The sequence below is a fragment of the Ammodytes marinus genome, assembly GCF_949987685.1.
Source record: "Ammodytes marinus genome assembly, chromosome: 9".
In the NCBI taxonomy this organism is placed as follows: Eukaryota; Metazoa; Chordata; class Actinopteri; order Uranoscopiformes; family Ammodytidae; genus Ammodytes; species Ammodytes marinus.
Window position 1 is genome coordinate 10303508 of NC_137213.1, and position 22985 is coordinate 10326492.

The 22985-nt window shown below is 41.3% G+C and overlaps 2 protein-coding genes across 2 annotated transcripts in view; one reads left to right on the forward strand and one right to left on the reverse strand.

The window, feature by feature from the left end:
- Positions 1–74: 74 nt before the first annotated feature.
- clul1 (clusterin-like 1 (retinal)) lies at positions 75–5539 on the reverse strand (the record flags this gene model as incomplete). Its single annotated transcript, XM_080034013.1, has 9 exons — positions 5429–5539; positions 3686–3823; positions 3262–3410; positions 2973–3143; positions 2153–2594; positions 1675–1797; positions 1365–1582; positions 298–476; positions 75–90 (listed from the first exon to the last, which is right to left on the reverse strand). The coding sequence occupies exons 2-9, from the start codon at positions 3786–3788 to the stop codon at positions 75–77; spliced, it is 1401 nt and encodes a 466-aa protein (XP_079890139.1). The 5' UTR covers positions 3789–3823; positions 5429–5539.
- A 4644-nt stretch (positions 5540–10183) lies between these two features.
- Positions 10184–22985, forward strand: part of colec12 (collectin sub-family member 12) — a 28055-nt gene continuing 15253 nt past the window's right edge. Inside the window, exons 1-2 of the mRNA XM_080033759.1 lie at positions 10184–10626; positions 13747–13797. Coding sequence (XP_079889885.1) covers positions 10620–10626; positions 13747–13797 — 58 coding nt within the window. The 5' untranslated portion in view covers positions 10184–10619. The remainder of the gene's footprint in view (positions 10627–13746; positions 13798–22985) is intronic.

The following is a 22985-nucleotide window of genomic DNA, read 5'->3' on the forward strand; positions in this document are numbered from 1 at the left end:
AATTTTTACATTTGAACAAGATAATGCTGCTATACAGGAATACAATGTAGATCTGAAAAGGAGACACTGTTGTTCTACTCTTCCTCGTACCTGTAAAAGAGAAAAAATGTATGTCAGATTTTAAGGACAACAGTTTTAAAATGTTTATTTTTTTATTTAATAATAATAATTCCCGATTTTATATATATAAAAAAAAAAATCTATACACACTTTTGTCCGATGTATGTATCTCATGACAATGTTTGCTTCTTTTTTTAATCCACAGTAGAAGGACAAAGAGTTAATGGAAGTCCTCACCCAGCCATCTCCTTGTACTTGTTGAGAGCCTGCTGGATCACAAACTGGATGAAGGCTGGGTCCTGCAGCTTCAGTTCCCCAGGAACAGAGAGGATGAGTGGGGGAGAGTTCAGGATGTTCACCTCCACCTGGGTGTCAGTCACTGCAGAGTTCTCTTCGTCGTGGCTCTTTGGCGCCACCTGGAGAGTGGAATAAGAAAAAAAAAATCGACGCAGACAATTTCTATTACAGGATGTTGAATTTTTCACCACAAATCTTAAACTTTTCCAAAGAGAGCAATCTGTTCTATTTTTCTTTTAAATATATCGGACATTAGTCAGTGCTTAGCAGTTTAGCAAAATCAAGACGATAGTTTCAGTCATTTAAGTACAATCTTTGTGTTATTAGAGTAAACTCTTTACTTTAAAGGCCTAAAACATATCCACCTTATTCCTGTTACTCTGCAGTGACTACACTGTGTGCACAATTATTAGGCAAGTGAGGATTTTGGCCATATCATAATTTTTATGCATATTTCCCAACTTCAAGCTGTATAAACTTAAGTGCTTATTGGATTTAAGCATACCAGGTGATGTGTATTTGTGTAATGAGTTAAGGTGTGGCCTAAGGAGATCAACACTCTATCTCAAGGTGTGCATAATTATTAAGCAGTTTCTCTTTCTCAGGCAAAATGGGCCAAAAAAGAGATTTAACGGACTCTGAAGAGTCAAAAATTGTAAAAAGTATTTCAGAGGGATGCAACACTCTTGAAATTGCTAAGATATTGGGGCGTGACCACAGAACCATCAAACGTTTTGTTGCAAATAGCCAACAAGGTAATAGTTGCCTAATAATGGCAAAACATATATATATATATATTCTCGTAAGAAAGACAAAACCTCACTTTTACTTTCGTAAACATTCAGGTTTAGGTTCATTAACATTTTGGATTGACCGAGAGCACTACAGTAGTTGTTCAATAATACAATTAATCCTCAAAAATACAACTTGCCTAATAATTGTGCCCCTGCATATATTTTTTTAAGACAATGTTGTGTTGCCTTTTCCATTCATTTCCTTGACCTCACCTTAGTGACACGGAAGATATTTTCAGGGATGCTGCTGCTGTTGCTCACAGCCTGAGCCACCCAGCTGAATTCAGCCGCCATGTTGCTGATCCAGTCCACTGTCTCGTCGGTGTGGCGCTGGACAATAGACAAGATCTCCTCATACTGCTCCTTGGACACATCCAGCTCCTGGGTCACCTCTCCTAGCTCCACGTGCAGCTCCCGAACACTGGGGCACTCTGGAGGAACAGCAAGAGGGAGCGGTCAGTATGATTGTAAAGACCTCACACTGAAGTAAACGCATGATGTGATGGTAATGGTGCTGCTGTACCTGAGAGCAGGGCTCCCTGGCAGGACACACACTGGTTCTGGAGCTGCCAGCACCCTGAGGCCTGTCTGCGGAGATCTCTACACAACTTCCTGTTCTGCAGGAAAAGGGGGAAACTTACCCTCCCTACATCAAGAGGAAAAATTATATTAGTGTTTTTTGCTGTTGTTAGTCATTATTTCAAGATGTTACGTTACATCTTTACATTCATGTAAAACAGCAACAATCTTTGCACGGACAGTTTGGTTTTGGTGCAATATTTTTTCTTTGAACTGTTTTTGACAGTTGCTCTAACTGAATAGTTTTTCACTATGGGCCACTGAAGCCAATGACTGCTGGATTTCCCTCCAACTAAACATGTCTGCATCTGATATTATATATTTCACAAATTCATGAGAATTCAGTAGCTGCCCCCCCCCCCCCCCACACACACACACACACACACACACACACACACACACACACACACACACACCACTACCGTTCTTCTTCTCTTTCTCCACTGCTTCGTGGATGTCATCTAAGGTCTGGGTCACCACCGCTCCAAACTCCTCCACCACGCTCTTGCCGAAGTCAAAGAAGGAGTCCAGCACCTCCTCCAGTCCCACGCCCTGCAGGAAGCCCGAGTCGCGGGCCGGGTTGAAGGGGTCGGAGTTGGCCTTCTCCTCCACCATGAGGTCTGTTGCGTTCAGGAAGGCTTTCATCAGGGCTTTGTCCAGCCTGCTGCTCATCCTGGAGACCAGGGCCATGCTGCGGTTCACCAGAGTGCCCACCTTGCTGATCAGGCGCTTGAAGGAATCCTCGATGCGGATCACCTGGCTGTCTACGCCGTCGGGGCCCTGATTCACCAGGATGTCACCTGCCTCCATGGGGGGCTCCCGGGGACCGAAGCGCCTGGACACTGTGCTGAATAGTTTCCCCACCTTTTTTACAGTGTGAAAAGTAGTGGAGGCAAGTTTATTTTACTATTGTCTCATGTCCAAGGTTTCAAGGTGAATATCTGCGTCAGCTTTCGACATCACTGCACTTCTCTTACATTTAGATAAGTGCAGTGATGATGAATTATAAACTGCTTTGTTGTTGGTCATTGTAAGCAAATACCAGTGATCCCAGTTTAAGTCATTAACACCTTGGGCGATGGAGAAGACGCTGCCAACTAATGTGAGGGATTTGGATCCAAAAAAGGTAAAGTTCCAACTTAAGACCACACAATTTGGTTATTTTTGGCAAATGTTTCTACAAGAGTTCAGCCGTCCGAGTTCGAGATGGGTCTGTACTTTTATTTTATCTTATTTCCATACCTTGGCATGGAAAGTGGCAAATCCCCTGCGGCAGGTTGAGGTGTAGAAGGATTTGCAGGCATCCTCCAGACAGGGTCTGCACTCTTCCCACTCTGACTGCAGGGCGTCTTTACAGTGCTCCTCTGCTTCCTCCAGCTTCTCAGTCACCTCCTTAGCCAGCTGGGCTGCCCCCTGGTGGCAGAAAGGGGAACATATTAGTGTTTTCCTCTTGTATGTACAGTACATTGTGTGCTTGTTTTTTTTTTTTAAGTATTACTTTTTTTTTAGGAATGGTTAATGTTGCTCTTACCTTCTTCTTGTCACTGCTGTGCTGGAGGGACTTCATCAGTTGTTCGTGCTTCTGCTCGTTCCTCCACATCACCTCCTTCATCTCCTTCACCCCGTACAGAGCTCTCCTCACCTCCTCATCCACCAGTTTCTCGCCATTCGCAGACAACTCTGCAGGAGACGGACAAAGAACACGGGTGAGATGGTTTTGTAAACATTAACATTATTTCAGAATCCATCCTGGAAATGAAGCAAAAACTATTGACTCCTCGGAAATGGCTCCATTGTGATTCCTATGGCACTGAACAGTTTGTTAAGGGAGTGTTCATAAAAAATGACTAACAATACTAACACGCAGAATTTAATAAAAAATAACAATGCAAATTTTCAAGAGTAAAAGTAAGCAAGCAACAAAGATACATTTAGGTTCCTCTGTGCTGACTCACGTGTTAAGGTGTCCTCTGAGATGCCTGAAGGTTGTTCCTCTGGGGCAGAGTAGAGGACCCCCAGGGTACCCACCAGAACAGCCAATCCTAGAAGGAGCTTCATCCTTGAGCTCAGTCTCTGTCTGGGAAGATCTCAGTCTGGAAGGACACAACACGTTTGGTTATGTCTGGTACAGTGTAACATCTGCAGAATGTTGGATGAAAACATTGACCTTATGATCACACTGAAGCAGCACCAATAGAATACAGTCCAGGGAAACTAAAAACAACAGGTGTGATTTAATCTAATCCAACTAATAGGATTTGAGCTTGAGCAAGATTAAACTGTAACAATACTGTACATGGTCAGAAGTAGGTCGGCCACTTGGTGGTGCTACACATCTATGTAGACCTAGAAATGATCTTGAACGTCAGATAATAAAGTTAACCAAGGGCAGTTAGTTTTAGTTTGTTGAACAAAAAAAATGTGTAAATGTGTTGTAAAACTATAGTACAAAAAAGCAAGATGTCTTATCATCAGATTTGTAACTTTAAAACCGGTTTGTGCAGCATTCCTTCTTGTGTGACAGAGTTGCAGTCCTATTGTACCACATCGTAATGCTTGTATCACTCTTTGTCCAAACTGCAAACATTTTCACTCCACAAATAGTGTACAAGTAGCCTACATTGTACATTTGTGCACTCATTCTATGGATATATAGCCAGACTGATTACAGCCTTGCCCTTGTTTTTTTGTTTGTTGTTTTGCCTTTAATGATACTACTAGGCGGTCAACAGTGGGGAATCAGACACATAATAAGAGGCCTCACAGAGCTCGCCTCGGCTTGAAAACATGCCATGCTGTGTTCGTGTCTGTGCCATCTGCTGTGTCAGGAGGTCAGGACCACAAAAGTCAAAAAAGTGTTTTGGAAACCTTGAACGGCTTCTGATATAACGTCATGCTCATTTGGTAACACATAAACAAGCTAAGGTTCACACGCCTGATGAGTCCAGTCACAGGAGGAGTTACACAAGTCAGCATCCAAGAGGGATTTACAGTCAATGGGGGATGTACTCACTTATTGACTTATTTCATTATGGGTTTAAGTACACTCAGCTTATTATATTCTTCTCTCCGACGGGGGCAAGGATGAGAGCATGAGCTGTATAATCTATGCAAGATTGTGTAATTTTTTAATTGTAAAGAAAATTAACAGGGTACAAATTGATAAAATGGATGTGACCATCAAAATCGTACTGATTTAAATAGCACTTTAGAGGTGGAGTCGGCGATTCTGGAAAAAGCTTGTTGTCAAAATGACTTTGTCAAAATCAGTGAAAATCAATATGCTACCTGTCCATACTGTGTGCTGAAAAAAATCCAGTGCTGATACACAGCCTAGGCTCTGTAAATGGGTATGTTGCTAGCTATGGTGGGCTCCTTTGTTTATATACCCTTTGTTTACAGAGCCTAGGTGGTGTGTTAACACCAGATTTTTTACGGACAGATAACAGATGTAGTGATATTCACTTATTTTGTTATTTTATTTTGTTGTTATTTTAACAACAAGCGTTCTCTACACTCGCTGACTCAACCTTTTAAAGAAGCAAGCAAATTTATATTCTCATACTTATAATAAAGAATATTCACTTAAATGATATCCAAACCTTAAAGAAAATATAGCATGATACTAATAAAATGTGGAATCCAATTGAAGTTAAAAACAAAATGCAAGTTTACAACTGCAAAAGAGACAAACTTACCAGCAGATGACCGGAGGTGTGTATGTCGTGGCAGAGAAGTAAACAAAGTGCTCTGTGTGTGGGCAGTAGTCGTTAATGTATCCTGACAGTCTATTTGTGCTCTTTCCACTCAAGCTTTATCCTATTAAAGTCTTTGCTTGATTTCTGTGCCCTTTAATCCAACACGCTTGTTTTGCATAAGAGGTTGCTTAGTCATGCCAGACACTGACAACTGTTTACAGTTACACATAGGAGAAATTTATTTATTTGATATGTGGTCACACAGTTAACCCAATATCTTACTGTGCAAACTTAAAATCAGACATATCATCAATGGATAACAATACAGATATGTTCAGTTGTACACCAATCACTTTAAGTCAAAATCAGTGAATATCCCCTAACGATACGCATGCGTGTATGTACTGTGTGTGTGCTGAAAAAAAAAGCTGGTGTTAATACAGCCTAGGCTCTGTAAACAGGTATGTAAACAAAGGGTATGTCAACAAAGGGCCCCACCGTAGCTAGCAGAATGCCTGTTTACAGAGCCTAAACTGTGAATTAACACTGGATTTTCTTTCAGCACACACACAGAGTACGGACAAATGTGGAGTGTGAGGAGATATTCACTGATTTTGACAAGAACTGATTTTGACAACAATCACGACTCCACCTTTTAAGAAGAGATCACATGATCAGAGAAGACGGTTTTACCGGTCCCTGAGACAATCTGGTCACTAACTGCTGCAGGAGCTGAAGACTTTTAAGAGAAAGACACACAAGCTCTTATTTAAAAATGTATTGGCAATGATCAGTCCGTCATGCGTAAACCAGCGCTGGCTATTCATAGGCCTATATGTCCAGATGTGAATCAATCCAGAGTATTTTTAGTCAAAGGAACCGTTCCTCTCAGTGGGAAACACTGTTGGCATCTCCACATCCTGATGGAATGTGAAGGACTCGGGGTGAAAGGGTTCCTCTGTCTCTGTCTCTTCACTCGGTGCCCCATCCACCTCCAAAATGTGCCCTCTTTGCATGCTGTGACCCAGAAAATAGGGTCCTCGCTGGATGGTAAATGGTAAATGGACTTGACTTATATAGCGCTTTTCTAGCCGATTTTCTCAGCCCCAAAGCGCTTTACATATCTTACCACATTCACCCATTCATACACACACTCATACACCGATGGCAGTAGCTGCCATGCAAGGCGCTCTCTGAACCATCGGGAGCAATTTGGGGTTCAGTGTCTTGCCCAGGGACACTTCGACATGTGGCGGGTAGGCGGGGAATCGAACCTCCGACCCTGCACTCCAGAGGCAATCTTCCTACCCACTTCGCCACTGCCGCCGATGATAATCAAAAACAGCCACCGGCCCCAAGCTCAGTCTGGAGCCTCTCTGACACCTTCAACACCTGGTTCCCATAACACTGCGGGGAGAAACGCTCCTCCCATGTTCTCCCACGGTTTTACCTAAAGATAAAAGAGTTGACATTAAAGAGAACTAGGGCTAAATGCACGCCATCACTCACATAGAGGAATCAATGTATAAATCACAAGATAAAACGTTGTGCACTAATTGAACTTCAAGAATTGATTCAGGATTTCCCCCTTAATCTGAAGGCACTCCTTGAGATTTAAGGGAAATTTATAAACTTAAGGGGTGAAGCAGCAGGTCCGTATAACTGTCTGTTAATGTGACCTTGTGGGAAGTTTTGTGGCACTGATGGAGCGCAGAGTCCTGAACTGAAGAGAGAAACAGGTGGAGGGGATAATCTTGCTTTAAAGAGACCTGAATAAATAGATGAAAGGGTTAAGGGCCGGTAAAGCAACAGGTCTGAAAGCTCTTTTATAGTTTAGTTTGAGGGGACAGGATTGGTGCACAACTCATTCCACAAAAAAAACTGAAAGGAATAAATGTAGCAGATATATTTTTTAAAATACAATAATGAGAATGCAACAAGTGTGTTAGAAATGGGAGCTATTGAATGTCAATGTTAACCAACAGCTTATGTTAAATATATGATATACTTGGGATCTTGTCTAATTATCTTCTGTGCGCTAGTGCAACATTTCATCTTTTGTTAACTTGTACTGACCGTTTACCATGTCAGTCAATTTGTTTAATGGTGCGACTAGGAACTTTTAAATATTTCTGAAACAGTCTATTTTTTTTCTCTGATGATCATAAATGACATGTAACAGCATAAGAGATCATTAGTGCAAAGAATACTATTTTTATATGGTTTTTCTTAATTGCCTTTGTCATGGGTACGCTCGACCAGGAACTAAAGCTGGCGTAGTAAAAACACTAACACATTTGTCCAAAGGGGGTGCAAGGATGAGCACAAACTGAAAGTTCCACAGAGCACCTTTAAAGCTCCCATATTGTGCAAATGCACTTTTCCGATGTTTTTTAACATAATTATGGGTATAAGGTGTGCCTACAGACTGCCAAAGTATCAAAAAAAGAAAGCTCTCTCCTTTTCTCACTCTCCCTTTTTCTGAAACCCTCCACCTCTCCACCCAATATACTCCAGTCAGAATTCTCCCCGTTTCTGACGTCAAGAACTGGAAAGCCAGAAGCTTCCACTGTGCAGTCCACCCCCCTATTTCTTATTGGTCCACGGCCCGAGATCCTCTCGAAAAATATTCCTTCACCCCCATGTTGTTTGCTTGTTGCTAAGCGACAAGATGCCTGTAGTACGGCAAAACATGATGAATGTTGCATAATCCACAAATTTATCTTAACCACAGCAGCCTCGTTTTTAATAACACAACGGATAGGAAGCTACTTGTGCTTTTTTTCAAACAGTGAAACTGAAATAAATGTTTTTATTGGTATTTTTGCCTGACTGGTGTATAGCTATTAGCTTTGGGACAAGCATTCAGCTTTTTCTCATAAAAACATATTTCTATTCCCCACACCAGTCTGGAAATGTCTCGTTTTTAATAGGACAAGGGATTGGAAGGTATACTGAAGAAGTCTGACTTTAAAGATAATTTTTTCACTGATTTTAGTGGTATTGTTAGCAGCTAGCTCCCGAGCTAGCTTCGCAGTAGCCACCATCTTTTGCAGCATTTTTATTGTGAACATGCCGTTTCCATTAGCGTGTGGCTGTCAGTGCATCTGTATGAACATAGTCTTTCATGTAGACTAGGATAGGTCATGTCAAACTGTTCAAAGTGCGTTACTAGCACTAGACTTGGTTCTTCTCATGGGTAGGCTAAACCTAACTGTGCTAACAGGCTATACGTCATCATTGTTTACAAACAGACAGAGGACGAGGCATATCTGGCTTCGCTTCCGGACAGGGGGCGGGGGGAGCTCAAAGATTGTATATTTACGAGGGGAGCTGCAGCTCTTTTTAAAAAATAGGCCATTGTGAGATTAGCTGAACATCAGCATAGTACAATAATATCTGAAAGTTTTTTTCAGCAAACAATTAAAGAAAAACGTATTAGGGACCACTAAGACCATATAATATGGTGTATAATAGAACCGAAAAGTGTATAATATGGGAGCTTTAACATTGGATCAAATGACTGTGTAATGGATAAAGGTGCCCATGGAGTCTACAGTGCCCCTCAGCTCAGAGATTTAAAGCGCTCTGTTTTGGTTTTATGGCTCTCAGATTTACTGTTCTGCTTCGGTCCCACCGATCTTATCAGTGCTGTATTCAACCACAGCAGGTTTCAGTTTAAAACGCTCTGATAAACCCACTATACATTACCAGCAAGTGACAGGCAAAGCATTTTGCATCTAGAGACTTATTTCCCTTATAAAAGGACATGAATACTGCTCCATTTACCTGGTGGTCACTTCTTATGAATCTTGATGTTTTTTTAAGATATTTTTTTGGTATTTTTATGCTTCATTGATAGTGTAGAGATAGAGTTGAAATGGGGCAGAGAGGGGAGTGACATGCAGAGAACGACCGCAGGCTGGAATCAAACCCGGGTCCGCTGCTGGCCGAGGCCCATGGGGGGGACGCCCTACCAACTGAGCTAAAGGCGCCCCATGAATCTTAATGTTGTGTAAATAGGCAATTGTTGGCAAGTGATAAAAAAAAATCATTATTATTTAATGTGAGCCTGATGCAAGAGTTTCTATACTTTTGGAATTGAATAATTGTCCAAGTCTGTAATGAGTGCAGAGTGAGTATGCATGTGTAAATCATTAGCAACTTTATTGTTAAGATGAAAATACATTTGTAATTAAAAGTGAGATTCACATTTAAATAAAGTACCCCACTCTGTAAGAAATAATTACTAAGATTCCAGTTTAGTATTCAGCCTATACTTTCCAAATAAAAATGTATTTAATTAGGATGGAACCCAACTTTGCTCTATCATGACTGCAAAGAAATTATTCCCCCTCCATTCTATATTAAACTTGAGGTAATCAATGAATTCTACATTGGTAGTGGCTTTGGTTCTAAAGACAATCCAGCAACATGCTATTGTAATAATAATTGTGATAGTCGCTGGAATCATTGATTTGAAATACAATGCATACAATACACACACACACACACACACACACACACACACACACACACACACACACACACACACACACACACACACACACACACACACACACACACACACACACACACACACACACACACACACACACACACACACACACACACACACACACAGCAGCGGCGGCGGCAGCAGCAGCAGCCAAGGTTGCAGACGGTGCATACAGATGTGCACACGTGGTTTCTCTGAGCTGCACCACGTCCTCTCCTGTTTGGATTCCTCCACTTTTTAAGTTTCTCCCATTTCTGCCGCGGGTACCAGCAGAGTCCTGAGCTGCACAAGGATAAACCCTCACTTCGGCTTCTTTGTAGACTACCAAGACACTAAGAACGTACCTTTTTTCTCCCTTTTCTTTTGCAGCAACTCTTACTTGTTGCATTCCCGACCTGCTGCAACAAAGTTAATTCTTCCTTTTTGCTGCAGCATCTGAGGTGCGACACTGACGCTATACCTGCGCTGTGAAGAGCCGTGCATGGAGCTTTGATTTGTTTTTACTACCACTACAACATACACAACAACAACATCAACTAAGTGGATATTGGGATACTTGCATATCCAGAGGTGCCGTGCGCTCAAAGGGAGCTTTCGGGCAAATGCGATTGCGATGCTGTGGATGTGACTTCTTCACAACTTCTTCACAACAGTAGAGTCCTGTAAAGCACAATGAAAGGTAGGCTCATTAAGAGGCATATTAGTGGATGATTGTCATTGGATCTATTTTCAGCTCGTACACGACCTTCCTCTCGCACTCTCTTTGTCACTTTTCTGCCTCTCGGTCTGAGACGTGAGGAATGCGTGGGCTACAACTCGCGCCTCACATCTGGTTTCAATTGAGGGATTCTGGGATTCTGTTGCATCTGGCCGCTGCTGCACATCAAACACTAACCTACACTTACATTACTATTCACAACAGACACGAAAAACACGAGTATAGCTTCATCAAGAGAGCAAGTTTTAGTTGTAGCAACTCAATTTAACATTGTGTGCTTTTAAACTTCTTGAAAACGTACATGTGTTGGATCACATGTTTGTCTGATGGCTTTAATAATTCCAAGGAAATACTGACTCGGGCTTCACTCGCGTCCCGTGCATGAACAGCTTTATTGTGGTGTACATCCATGCGCTTGCACGTCCGTCAATCTAAAGATTTGCTGCCTCATCATGAAACAGACCTCAAAAGTGCACGAGTCATGGTGGTCGATGTGGATCACAACTCATGGTTTAGAATGAAGGTTAATGCTAAATTCGCCCGGATGTCATTTTCATGTGGTGACCTGATGTTTTGGAAGCTTCTAGAATTAACAATGAACCTCATGTCATAGGCTACTCACTCACTCCCAAAGGCACTTGATAGGTCAGGAAGGGTTCCTTGTTCCATTGTGTAAACACTACATGACTCCTGCCACCTTGTGGTCTGTCTCTGAATACTACACAAAGCTCTGCATTGTGGACATGAGTGTAATCAACTCGTGTAAATCTGTGATGTGACAGGCATGTGGGCCACTTCCCTTTGCTACTGTAACTATATTGGGAGTAAGTGCTTTGTGTATTTGATTCATCCTAGATTTTTCCTTGACATTTTTTTCTCTGTCGTCTTCTTTGTTATTTTCCCCCAGAGTTAGAGAGACAGCAAAAGCCATGCTTTTTTGTTGTTGTTCTTTGTTTGCTTAATTGCCATGGAGAGATAAACCACAAATCCTGAAAAAAGACAACCTATTTAGACTGAATGTTCATCCTTTGTAACAAAACAGCCTTTATCAATGGAGAGAATTTTCCCAGTCTCTGATGAAGGCCACAAAGAAGATAGGATTATTTTGTCAAAATGCAAAAAACGTAATGTATGAACAATGGACTTCTTTTGCCTGCATTGTATTTCTTTGGTGCATCAGTGACCCTCTGATGTCATGCATGTTTAATTTTGATCAATGGCAAAAAGCCGCTACATGTTTAAAGGTGCAGGAACGCGTAAAAGACAGTGATCATTTTCATGAAAGGACTCAATCTCATTGAGCAAATTATTGGTGATTTGCATAACAAATCAAGATTAAAGCTGGACTGGAATTCATCAGAAGGAGAGATTTTAGATGGACACTAGCATTTCAATGACTATGTCCATGTGAAGCGGTTACTAACATCTTAAAATAGAGTATCTAGACTTGGACAGCTAAAAGCTGTTCACTTTTAAAAATTAAGCCCGGCTTTAATCAAGCTGTCTGGACGATCTTTGACCTCCACCTACATAGCTCCCACTATTTATGTGTTTTTATGCAATCCTCCTTAGGAACCATGGACCCCATGCAGCAACATTCATCCCACAAAATACAAATTACTCTGAGTTTGACTCATCTCTATTTGCAAATCCACTCAGTGTTCAACCCTCTGGGTGAAATGCGATGAACTCAAGTTTCCCGTATGGCTCTTGAAAAACCAAATATACTTACCGTAACCCTACCATTTCAATGGGTTGACTCATGTGTTGCTTGGAAACACAATCAGTAAACAAGATAGTTGCTTGGGGTATTGGGAAGTTCAAATAACTAAAGTGAGATGTAGTTTCACTTTTACAACTTTTTAGATTGTTCTTGTCGGCTCTGAACTCACTCTGCTCTCCATGATCAGATATCTGCTTGAAAGTCAATGTGATTTCTTAGTATTATGCCACAGGATCACCATGCCCAGACTAAATGTTAAACTCAGGATGGGATATGCAATTCACAAGACAAAGACACAATTTCATCAGCTTTCTTATAATTCTCTGATGGACAGCCATTTCTCTTTTATCACCACACCTCACTGCTTTTGGAATTATGGATGAAGATATTTGCTTCTTTGGTAGATCTCTGGGACATGTGGTGTTTCTTTATTTTCACTGGCCATGGATGATGACACAGATAAAAAGCTTTGAAGTTGGCAAAGTACTTTCCCACAGGCCTAAGAGCGGCTTTAAAGGCTGTCAGGCCATGGGGAGATGGGAGGTAAAGAGGAAAAGAGAGTTCACTTAAAAGAGCGGAGCTAATCTGAGCGAGACAGGGTGTATTTATGTGTTTACTATGAAGCACTGCACAAATAATGGCTTCAATTGATTGTAATACAAGGATGCATCATGATCATCAACCCGATCTCATGCCGAGGCGTGAGATACACACGCATGGACCGGCGTCTAACTCACACGCCTTGCCTGACCAGGGCGTCTCTATTACACGCGCACCTCCGTAGTCAAGATGGCGGCCGCTGTCGCGGCCGCCCGTAGTCAAAATGGCGGCCGCGGTTGTTTTTGTCTATATTATAACCTCTCCCTGTCCCCTTGCCCTAACCCTAACCACCGAGGGGGCTGCAGCTAGATAGTATTGAAATGCTGGGGGAACATGTGGTGCTATTCCTGGGACAACATGTCGGCCCCTGTTGGTGCTATTCCTCCGTTCATTTAGACTATTCCTCCATTCATTTAGACGGCGGGAGGTGCGCGTGTAATAGAGACGCCCTGGTCAGGCAAGGCGTGTGAGTTAGACGCCGGTCCATGCGTGTCTATTAGACGCCTCGGCGTGATACCAGGTTGGATCATTAGCATCATATACGCTTTGTAAAGGAGATGTTTTATTTATTTATTTTGAGAAATGGGTTTGCAATTGATTGTAAAATTCCATGCATAGCCTTTGAAACAGTAGTGTGAGAAATGATGAATAAGATTAATATGAAGTATTTTACTGTTTACCTGCATTGTGAGTAATTTCTCAGCTTTTTGTATCTTTAATTCGAAATGTTTTAATTCATTTCTGTGCTCTCCCTCCAGACGACTATGCTGATGAGGAGGAGGTGCAGTCCTTTGGTTACAAGAGGTTTGGTAAGTATCAAGAGACTTCTTGACTTTCCAGCTGTGAACTTTAAGGACCACCTTCACTGGTATATATCCCATATGATACAACATCAGTGATGTCAAGTCTCCAAATCATTGCATGAAAAATATTTTTCTTTACATACAGTATTTTGATTGGCTGTTTTCCACTTACAACAATCCTCAAGGTCAAACCCTGTTTCCCAGAAACTGCTGTTTTTTATTTTCATTTGTGTTATAACAGCGGTGGGGTACAGGGGGAAGGGGTAACCGCAGCATCCTGGGTGTTCCTGACCAGTCCACTGACTTTGCAACCTTATCTGCATCTCAGTGCACTTTTCTTTCACTCGGAAAAAAACTATACACAATAACTTGGTCTGGAACCAAAATAAATCGGTCTCGAAATGGGGTCTGCGGATTTCCTTAAATATATCTGGTTCTCAGATCCGAGTTTTCCAGACGGGTTTCGGAATCTCACCCACTCAGGCATTGAAAATTATAACCAATGTCCAGATGTTGGTAACTCCCAGCTGTGTGAAGCACGTTCAAAAAAAATAATTAACACATTCCTCGCCTTCAAGTGGATCCCCTGACACAAGTCTATTTCAGCAAAATATACAAAAGCTATTTTTAAAAACTGGTCCAAGTGTTTTGCCTGAGGTATTAATCTGGGTCTTAAGAGACTCTAAGGTTTAAGCATCAATAATTAATCAAGAAAAGGCTTAGAAAAACTAAACATTCTGTGCCCCGTCAAGGTACTTGACTTGTCAAGCCCTACCAGTACAGCTGCAAGCCATTGTTGTAAGCTGATCACACACATACTTTGTTACTACACTTTCCCAAATTCGTGCTGCTTTTTGATGCTTTGATAGGAACATGCTTTTAACTTCTTAATGGCATGACCAGGCATTGGTGATGTGCCATCAATATAAAAGTAAAAAGTCCGTTGTTAAAAGTGTGGGTGCCATTTGCCAATAATCCCATTTCTGCAGTCATATAATGCTCTTGTGTGTGTTCCAAAGTACTTCTGGAACTTGGCCCCTCCATAAGTGTTAGTACTGTGTAAATACAGAGGATAATAGGCCTGGAAAGCGTCAGCAGCTTATTTTACATTCACGCTCGATCCATCAAATGAACGAGAAATTCTGTAACTTCTCAAAGGATGTTCCTTCCCACACACTGTTTATTTTGTTCTTGCCCTGGCCCCTCTGTGATTGCCTAGCTGTGATGAACCATAACTTTAGTCTACACCGATGTATCAGTGTCTCCTGATGAACTTTTCTCCTGCTTCTGTCCCAGAGCAGAGATCATGTTTCAACACCTTGGGTTGAAATGGTCACAGGAATCCCTCTGGTTTATGAGGTGTTTGTTAGAGTATGTGTGTCATCCACGCACTGGGAAGTCGTATGTCAGGGGGTGTTGCTGTAGTATAGGAGTCCCCATTGTGTATAATTTCTCATCAAGTCTTCTTGCCCTAACCCCCTGAATGCATGTGTTTATTTTTTTGAAAGAAGAGAACGGTTTGGAGTTTCTGGATTTTAAACCAGACGCAGTGTATTAGTCATGTGTATTTAGACGAGGTTTACTGAGCACATCATTTATTCATAACATCTGTACATTTCTACTCAAGCAACTTGACCTCTGGCTTTTAAGTAAGGAATAAGGAAGCATTTCTTCTTTGTCTTCTCATTCGTTAAGTTAGAAATGTTGTCAATAAGCTTTCATTTGTAGAGAGAATATGATAAGGGTTGATAGTACCACCAGACATTAATAGCATGTCTCTGCATGATGTACAGAGCTTACGCTAGGAGACAATGAGCCTAGTTTAGCATAAAGACTGGAAACAGCTAAGAGTCGAGACCATTTAAACTACTAACTCTTGTTTTTACTTATGTTTGTGAATGGTTTGAAGAAGTGACATAAAATGAGTCAATGAGTTTTAGAGGTTTTTTAGATGTATTACCGAAGTTTCTAACCCCTAACCCAGGCTAGGTGTTTAATGCTAAGCTAAGCTAATCAGCCCTAGATCCAGCTCTAAATTAAACACAGTCAAGAGAGTGGTATATATCTCACTCTTAGCCAAAAATATTCTCTTAAACGTATTCCTTCTGTTTCTCATCTGGCTCTAGCTGTCACACATACTGGTGCCTTGTCCTGCAACTCAAGTGCCCTCAGTGATGAGAGGAATTAGGTCCTTGACTCGTTTTGACATCTGCTTTCCACAAGAGGTCAATTATCCTGCCGAGAGAATGTCCAAACCTAAGAAGTTGCTGAGGCACTTCCTGTGTCCATACTGGAAGTTTATTAAGTGCAAACCTACAGTATATACTCAGGGAGAGAGGTGGAGAGGGAGTAGTTATTGTGGGCCTTCAGGGTCTAAGATTGGGCTGTGCTGTGTCAGCGATATGGCAAGAAGTGAGAGAGGGAAGAGGGGCTGGAAAAAGAAAAATACAACCTAGATAATTTCTATATTTTACATCCGCTTTCGTTACCTTAGTGCTCAGTGGTCGTATCAGCCTTTATTAACATGCTTAATATTTTTCCATTTGAGGGGGAAACATTTGTCAACAGTTATATTTTTAGCTGAGGAGGTGCATTCCTTTCCCGACTTATTTTTGGGAGCAAAACAGCAAGTGGTTTCAATTTACGAGGACTTTATTACCCAAAAAGAATGTTTTTGAGAATGCCTGCCTGTTGCTCACAAGCCCCTCGGGGGCATGCATGCATGCATGCAATTTGTGTCCTGTTGTCCTAATGAAAGATTACTCGCTCATGTTTTCAATAAAGTGTGGAGCGAGTTGGAGGAGGAGAGAGGAAAAAAGCATTAAAGGATCACAAGAAATAGAAAAAAAGTTAAAAATAGGGTCACAAAAGGAGAGACAAAGACAGATTTAACAACGGAGCACCTCAGGCTGGACTTGTTGTTGATCTTATCCCAGGCCTGCCAAGTCTGCAGGAACGGTCTGTTACTGGTCAAGGGGATGGTGTGTCAATCCTGGATTGACCAATGACAGGCGGGCGGGAATTCATCCCAGACGAGGCACAAATCACTGCGTCCCGGTAGGTGCCGGCATAAAGCATGCCATGAGGATTTCTGCTGAGAGCGTTAGATGGGGGACAGGCGTAGGTCAGCTGCAGGTCGGCTGAACAATCCCCCTCAAGTGCATTCCTCTGTTTAACACTCAGCTTAGAACCGCTGATAATTATTCAAACGCAGACGGACAGTGATAAGAATAAGGCAATGTCTGCTGCAGCTAATCTTACCAGCCATAAGAGGCATGCTTCTACTCAATGGAAGCTTATAGTGAAGATGTATCCAACTGGGATGTAAGGCAGCTAAAGGCAAGACTGACCGATCACAAAATAGCATACGAGTTTGAACAAAATAAAAATAGACAATTATGACTAGAAAACAGTGGAGGGAAAATTGCACGGTGGAATTTAAAAAAAGAATGTGTAGTGTTTGGCATTTCAAAGTTTCGATAGTGTGGTTACTGAATTGGTGTATGCAGATAATAGTAAGAGTGTCAAAGTGTAAGTATGGGCAACCCAGTGTCAGACCATTTTAATATATGACTGGATGGTATATGGAGCATGAGACAACTAGTAAAGTAGCGACTTTCCTGTCTTGACTACTGCATGGCTCCATTTGCTATCAAGCTTGGCGATCAAAATGTCTTCCAGCTGTCTTGACTTCCACTTGTTAGTCACACACAGCAGAGGCATTGCTATGCAGGAATTAGAGAAGCAGCTCCTATATTAACTCAAAATGTCAACGAAAAAAAAATTGCTCAGGCTTAATACAGGACAATTTCGGAGTTTGCAGTGGAGCTTCTGTCAGAACAGTGGCTTTAGATAAAGCCATAGTTGTTTTGACCAAAATCTGCCTAAGCATGTCATCAAACATCTTCACACTACATGCTACTTAAGGTTCCCAAGGGATGCATTTTTCAAGGTTTAACGACAGGCCTACAACCAACTGTCATCTGATAGGGTGTCCTCCTTCACATAATGGGTGTTTGTGAAGCTCTACTTTCACAGCAGGTCTTGGCCCGGTCACAAGAAAAACAGCACACACGTATTGGATGTGTCTCACTCCATTTTCCTTCAACAATCTCAGATAGGCTTGGTGAAGAAGTTCTGCATATGGCTCATCAGCGTTACACCTCATGCAAGTCTTGTGGCTCCGGCGAGGGCCAACGTCAACCTCTCTGCTTCCTCTCTTTAAAAAAACAGCAGAACGCTCAAATGAAAAATGTGTATTTTTCTTTGTCCCGCGTTGAGACACATTGCCGCTCGCTGTCCGACTCCCAGACCTGGCTGTGCTGCGTTTGTTGCTGCGGCTGTGATTATGTTGGCCACAGACCAGTGCACCACTCAGTGTTTTTCTTGTTTATGCTTTAGTAGCTGTGTTTTTCTGAGATATGGAAAATATTTCTGCGTTTTGTGCAAAGAAAGAAGGCAGGTCGAGATTTTTCCCATTGACTCAGCATTCAAGTGTTTCAAATGACTGTTTCGTGTCAGGTATTTGTCTGTGTATCTGTACAGCTGCTGCAAAGGAAAAAATCAAAACCACTCCGTTTTGATATTTTGCTGCAACTTTTATTTATTATCAGGACTAACTCAACAATTTTAAGTAGTTTAATATGATAGTTCAGCGCCGGTTCCAGCAGAAACAGATTTCCTTGTTTACCTTTTGTAAGTACGTATTTAGTCATGTAGATAGTTTTGTAATGCTATTTGGATGGTTTTGGACTTTACATTCATTCAAGGGAGTAGAAGGAAATGACATATGTGGCGCTTAAAGCATCAAAAAATTACCTTTGAATGTATTTCAGAAATGTACAACTGTCCACAACAGCTGAAAATCAGCATAGCACCAACAATAAATGAGAAAGTATGTTTCTTAGTACTAGGTAGTACCTACTACCATTGCCAAGTGGCATCTACTAAGAAAGTTACTTTATTAATACCTTATCTCTTCTACTAGTTTGGAGATGGACCACAGAGCTGCTACAATGGCCTGAGCCAATAGTTACATAACACCTTCTCTGAGGCCAGCGTCTTTCCCCAAAAGTTGAGCCAGTCTTGTCTGGCCAGCTGGCTGGGTCCTCACTGTGTGGTTTTACTGGCTCTACTGGGCGTTGAAGCTTGAAAGTGGTGTGTTTGGTGATGGGTTGGAGTAAAGAATAAGGACTCAAGCTGATGACCATCAGGCCAGGCTAGGTGGTGGTTGTTGCTGATTCAGTATCTTAAGTGTTTCCACGGCAGGCCACCCAGCAGGCGGCACCACACGAAAAACCCAACAGCCCAGATGGTGTGTGGAGTTAACTCCAGTGTTGAACTTGGCAGACGAGCGGTCGCGGTTTTGGGCTCACATGACTGTGTTAATGAAATATTCTTAACCTGCCACGTCAAAATATGTCTCCGTTTATTTGTGTTCATGTTGGTGTGGTGAAGCAGAGATCAGGAAGAGTAAGGCTTTTGGACTGATCTTTAGTTTGATTTGTAGTCGTCTTCGACACAGATAGTTGTCTGTGAGCCATTATAAATAAATTGGCCTTTCTCCAGAGGGACATGGTTAGAATCATCGATTTGTTTGATATTGAGCATCGTTTTATAATCCACGTTTCACAAACAGAGTGCCACATGTTTTCCCCACTAATAGGAATATGAGTTGGACAAAAATGGATTCTTGGGAAATAATTCAATGAGAAGCACGGCACATTTCTTCATGAAGGTTTCAGTCAATAAAAATACAACATCCTGTAACTTCTCTCTTTGTTAGACCCTCTTGTGCACTTTTCTTAACCCTGTAAATGTCTCAAAATCAAACCTTAGAATTGAGTTGGGGTTCTAGAGCCAAACCTAGTATCCGTTGCTGGACATGACAGGCTGGATGCCATTTAGTATTTTGGGAACATTTAGCCATTTATAAGCTTGTTAAATCTTTTTAACAATACCTAGTCTCACTCTTGTTAAGAGCATTTAATTGTTTTCTGATTTGTAATCACTATCACTGAATTAGTTGGCTACTCCTTTTTTCAAAGTCTACCTCTTGCCCCCGCAAAAAAAAAACCCATCTGCTGTCTTCAACCTATATTTAATTTGTATTTAGCTCACTGCAAAGTTGTGCACCTTCATATACAGTGAGGGAAGACGAACATATATTGCACATTCTAACAAGTCATAAGTCAAAGACTAAAGAGCGTGTTTTGACATGGTTGGGAGTGAAGACTTCTCCAGCTCTCTGAGGTTCACGTGATCCTGTTTTACTTGTAATGACCTCATTCCAACACGCCATCACTGAAACATCAGCACAGAGAGCCAGGGGGTCTATAGTTCCCCGCTCAGGCCAATAAAGTTATTTTATGGCTTCCATTTTTTTTTTCATGAATGTGAATGATGCTAATTGAAAACGATCACTTTTCCTTTTTGCAAGTTGAAAATATAATGTTCCAGGTGTGTATGAGGGGAAAGCTCTGCACATACTATAGATATAGTGAAAAAAAGTAGGAACTGCTTGGAATTTAACATGTAACTTTTTTTAAACCAACTTCCAATGCTCAGAGAGTGAGACTTTTTGTTTTACAATTATGTTATGCTGGACCTTGGTTTGTATTTGTTTGTATTGTCAGCCTGGACTGAGTTAACCTTACCATGTTTAGTAGAACCATGGCATATTTATATTGAGTGGTCTCTTCTCAGCACGAGACTTATTAATTGGTTCTCCAAGTCACGGTTAGTTCATACCCAGTTTTACAGCACAGGCATATGAAATAAAAAGTAAGTTAGTTAAAGTTAACAAGTGCTCAGTGTTTGTAAAAGTGCACGTATTGTATTTGCACGCGCCTACTTTAAAAATATTATCTTCTATAAGATGCTGGTGCTATTTGATTGCCCTCAATTATTTTCAATCAGATAGAAAATCCTCCCTGCCAGCTCATGGTGGACCTACTTCATATTGTGTGTTCTATAGCACTGTCAATAACTTGTATTTCTGCTCCTGAAATTTGTGGCAGCAGATAGGACTTTAACTGTTGATCTCCAAATCTCCTCATCCACAGTGAGCCTATAGCAGACATATGCAGTGAGCCTGGATTTCAGCCTTCAATGGAAACTGCTGACTGGAACACAAATACTTTTTTTTCTAAATATCCAGTCCTGCCCCACAGAATATCCCCAAAACAGTGGCCTAGCCTTGTTTATGAGGCACACTCGCGTGCTTAAAAGTCTGTCTCTTGAGATTAAGATATATGAGCCATTTGTCATAGTCTTCTTCTAACCAAGCACAGATGGGAGGACAAAACCAGATCTAATCAACTCCATGTTCACTGCTTCATTGGATTCGAATCTCGGCTTTAACGGTCAATCTAACTGTTTTCTCTACCAATTAGACTCTGTTTGTGCCTTTTAGTACTTTGAAAAGGGGAAAAAACAGCAGCCTTCTCAGCAAAGAAGAAATGCAATTCAAAGTTTTCCGTCGACACTGAGCTCTGCTGAAGGATTCTGTTTTTTTCCCTCTTTTTGTACACTTCTGTCAACGGATACACCACTGAACATTATGTAGAAGTGTTTTTCTCTTCTTTTGGGTTTTTGTTGCACAACCTCCATTAAAACTTCTGACTTGCAATTATATACACTTTAAGAAAATGTCATCTTCTAAAGGTTATATGCAGCATAAAGAGCAGTCTTTGATTCCAGAGATTACTGTAGCCTTTGAGTAGAATATACAGTCATATGAAAAAGTTTGGGAACCCCTCTCAGCCGGCATTATAATTGACTCTGCTTTCACAAAAAAAAGATAAAAGTGGTATGTCTTTAATTTACCAGGAACAGCTAAGTACTGGGATGTTTTCCAAACAAAGATTTTTTGAAAAGCAGTATTTGGTTGTATGAAATAAAATAAAATGTGAAAAACTGGCTGTGCAAAAATATGGGTACCCTTGTGGTTTTGTTGATTTTAATGCCTGTAACAGCATGTAAAACTGATGACTTTAAACGCAAAGTTGGTTGGATTATGTTGTTAAGCCTTGAACCTCATAGAATTGTCTGTTTAATCATGAGAAAATGTATTTTAGGTGCCTAAATGCAAGTTGCACTTCTCTTTGACTCTCTGCTGAAGTGAGACAGAATGGGATCATCAAAACAGCTCCCAAAAGATCTGAAAAACAAAGATTATTCATTGTCATGGTTTAGGGGAAGGCTACAAGAAGCTTTCCCAAAGGTTTCAATTGTCAATTTCTACTGTAAGGAACGTTGTCAGGGAATGGAAGGACACAGGCACAGTTGCAGTTAAACCCAGGTCTAGCAGACCAAGAAAAGTACAAGAGCGGCATTTGCGGCGGATTGTGAGAATGGTTGCACACAACCCAAAGATCACCTCCAAAGACCTGCAAGAACATTTGGCTGCAGATTGTGTATCTGTACATGGTTCTACAATTCAGTGCAATTTGCACCAAAACATCTGTATGGCCGGGTGATGAGAAGGAAGCCCTTTCTGCGCCCACGCCACAGATACAGTTGCATGGAGTATGCAAAAGCTCATTTAGACAAGCCAGCTTCATATTGGAAGAAAATGCTTTGGACTGATGAGACAACAATTAAGTTATTTGGTCTTTATAAAAAGCAGATGTTTTGGTGCAAATTGCGCTGAATTGTTGAACGATGTACAGATACACAATCTGCAGCCAGATGTTCTTGCAGGTCTTTGGAGGTGATCTGTGGGTTGTGTGCAACCATTCTCACAATCCTCCACCTATGCCGCTCCTGTTTTTTTCTTGGTATGCTATGCCTGGGTTTAACTGCCACTATGCTTGTGTCCTTCCATTTCCTGACAACGTTCCATACAGTCGAAATTGACAATTGAAACCTTTGGGAAAGCTTCTTGTAGCCTTCCCCTAAACCATGACAATGAACAATCTTTGTTTTTCAGATCTTTTGGGAGCTGTTTTGATGATCCCATTCTGTTTCACTTCAGCAGAGAGTCAAAGACAAGTGCAACTTGCATTTAGGCACCTAAAATACATTTTCTCATGATTAAACAGACAATTATATGAGGTTCAAGGCTTAACAACATAATCCAACCAACTTTGCGTTTAAAGTCATCAGTTTTACATGCTGTTACAGGCATTAAAATCAACAAAACCACAAGGGTACCCATATTTTTGCACAGCCAGTTTTTCACATTTTATTTT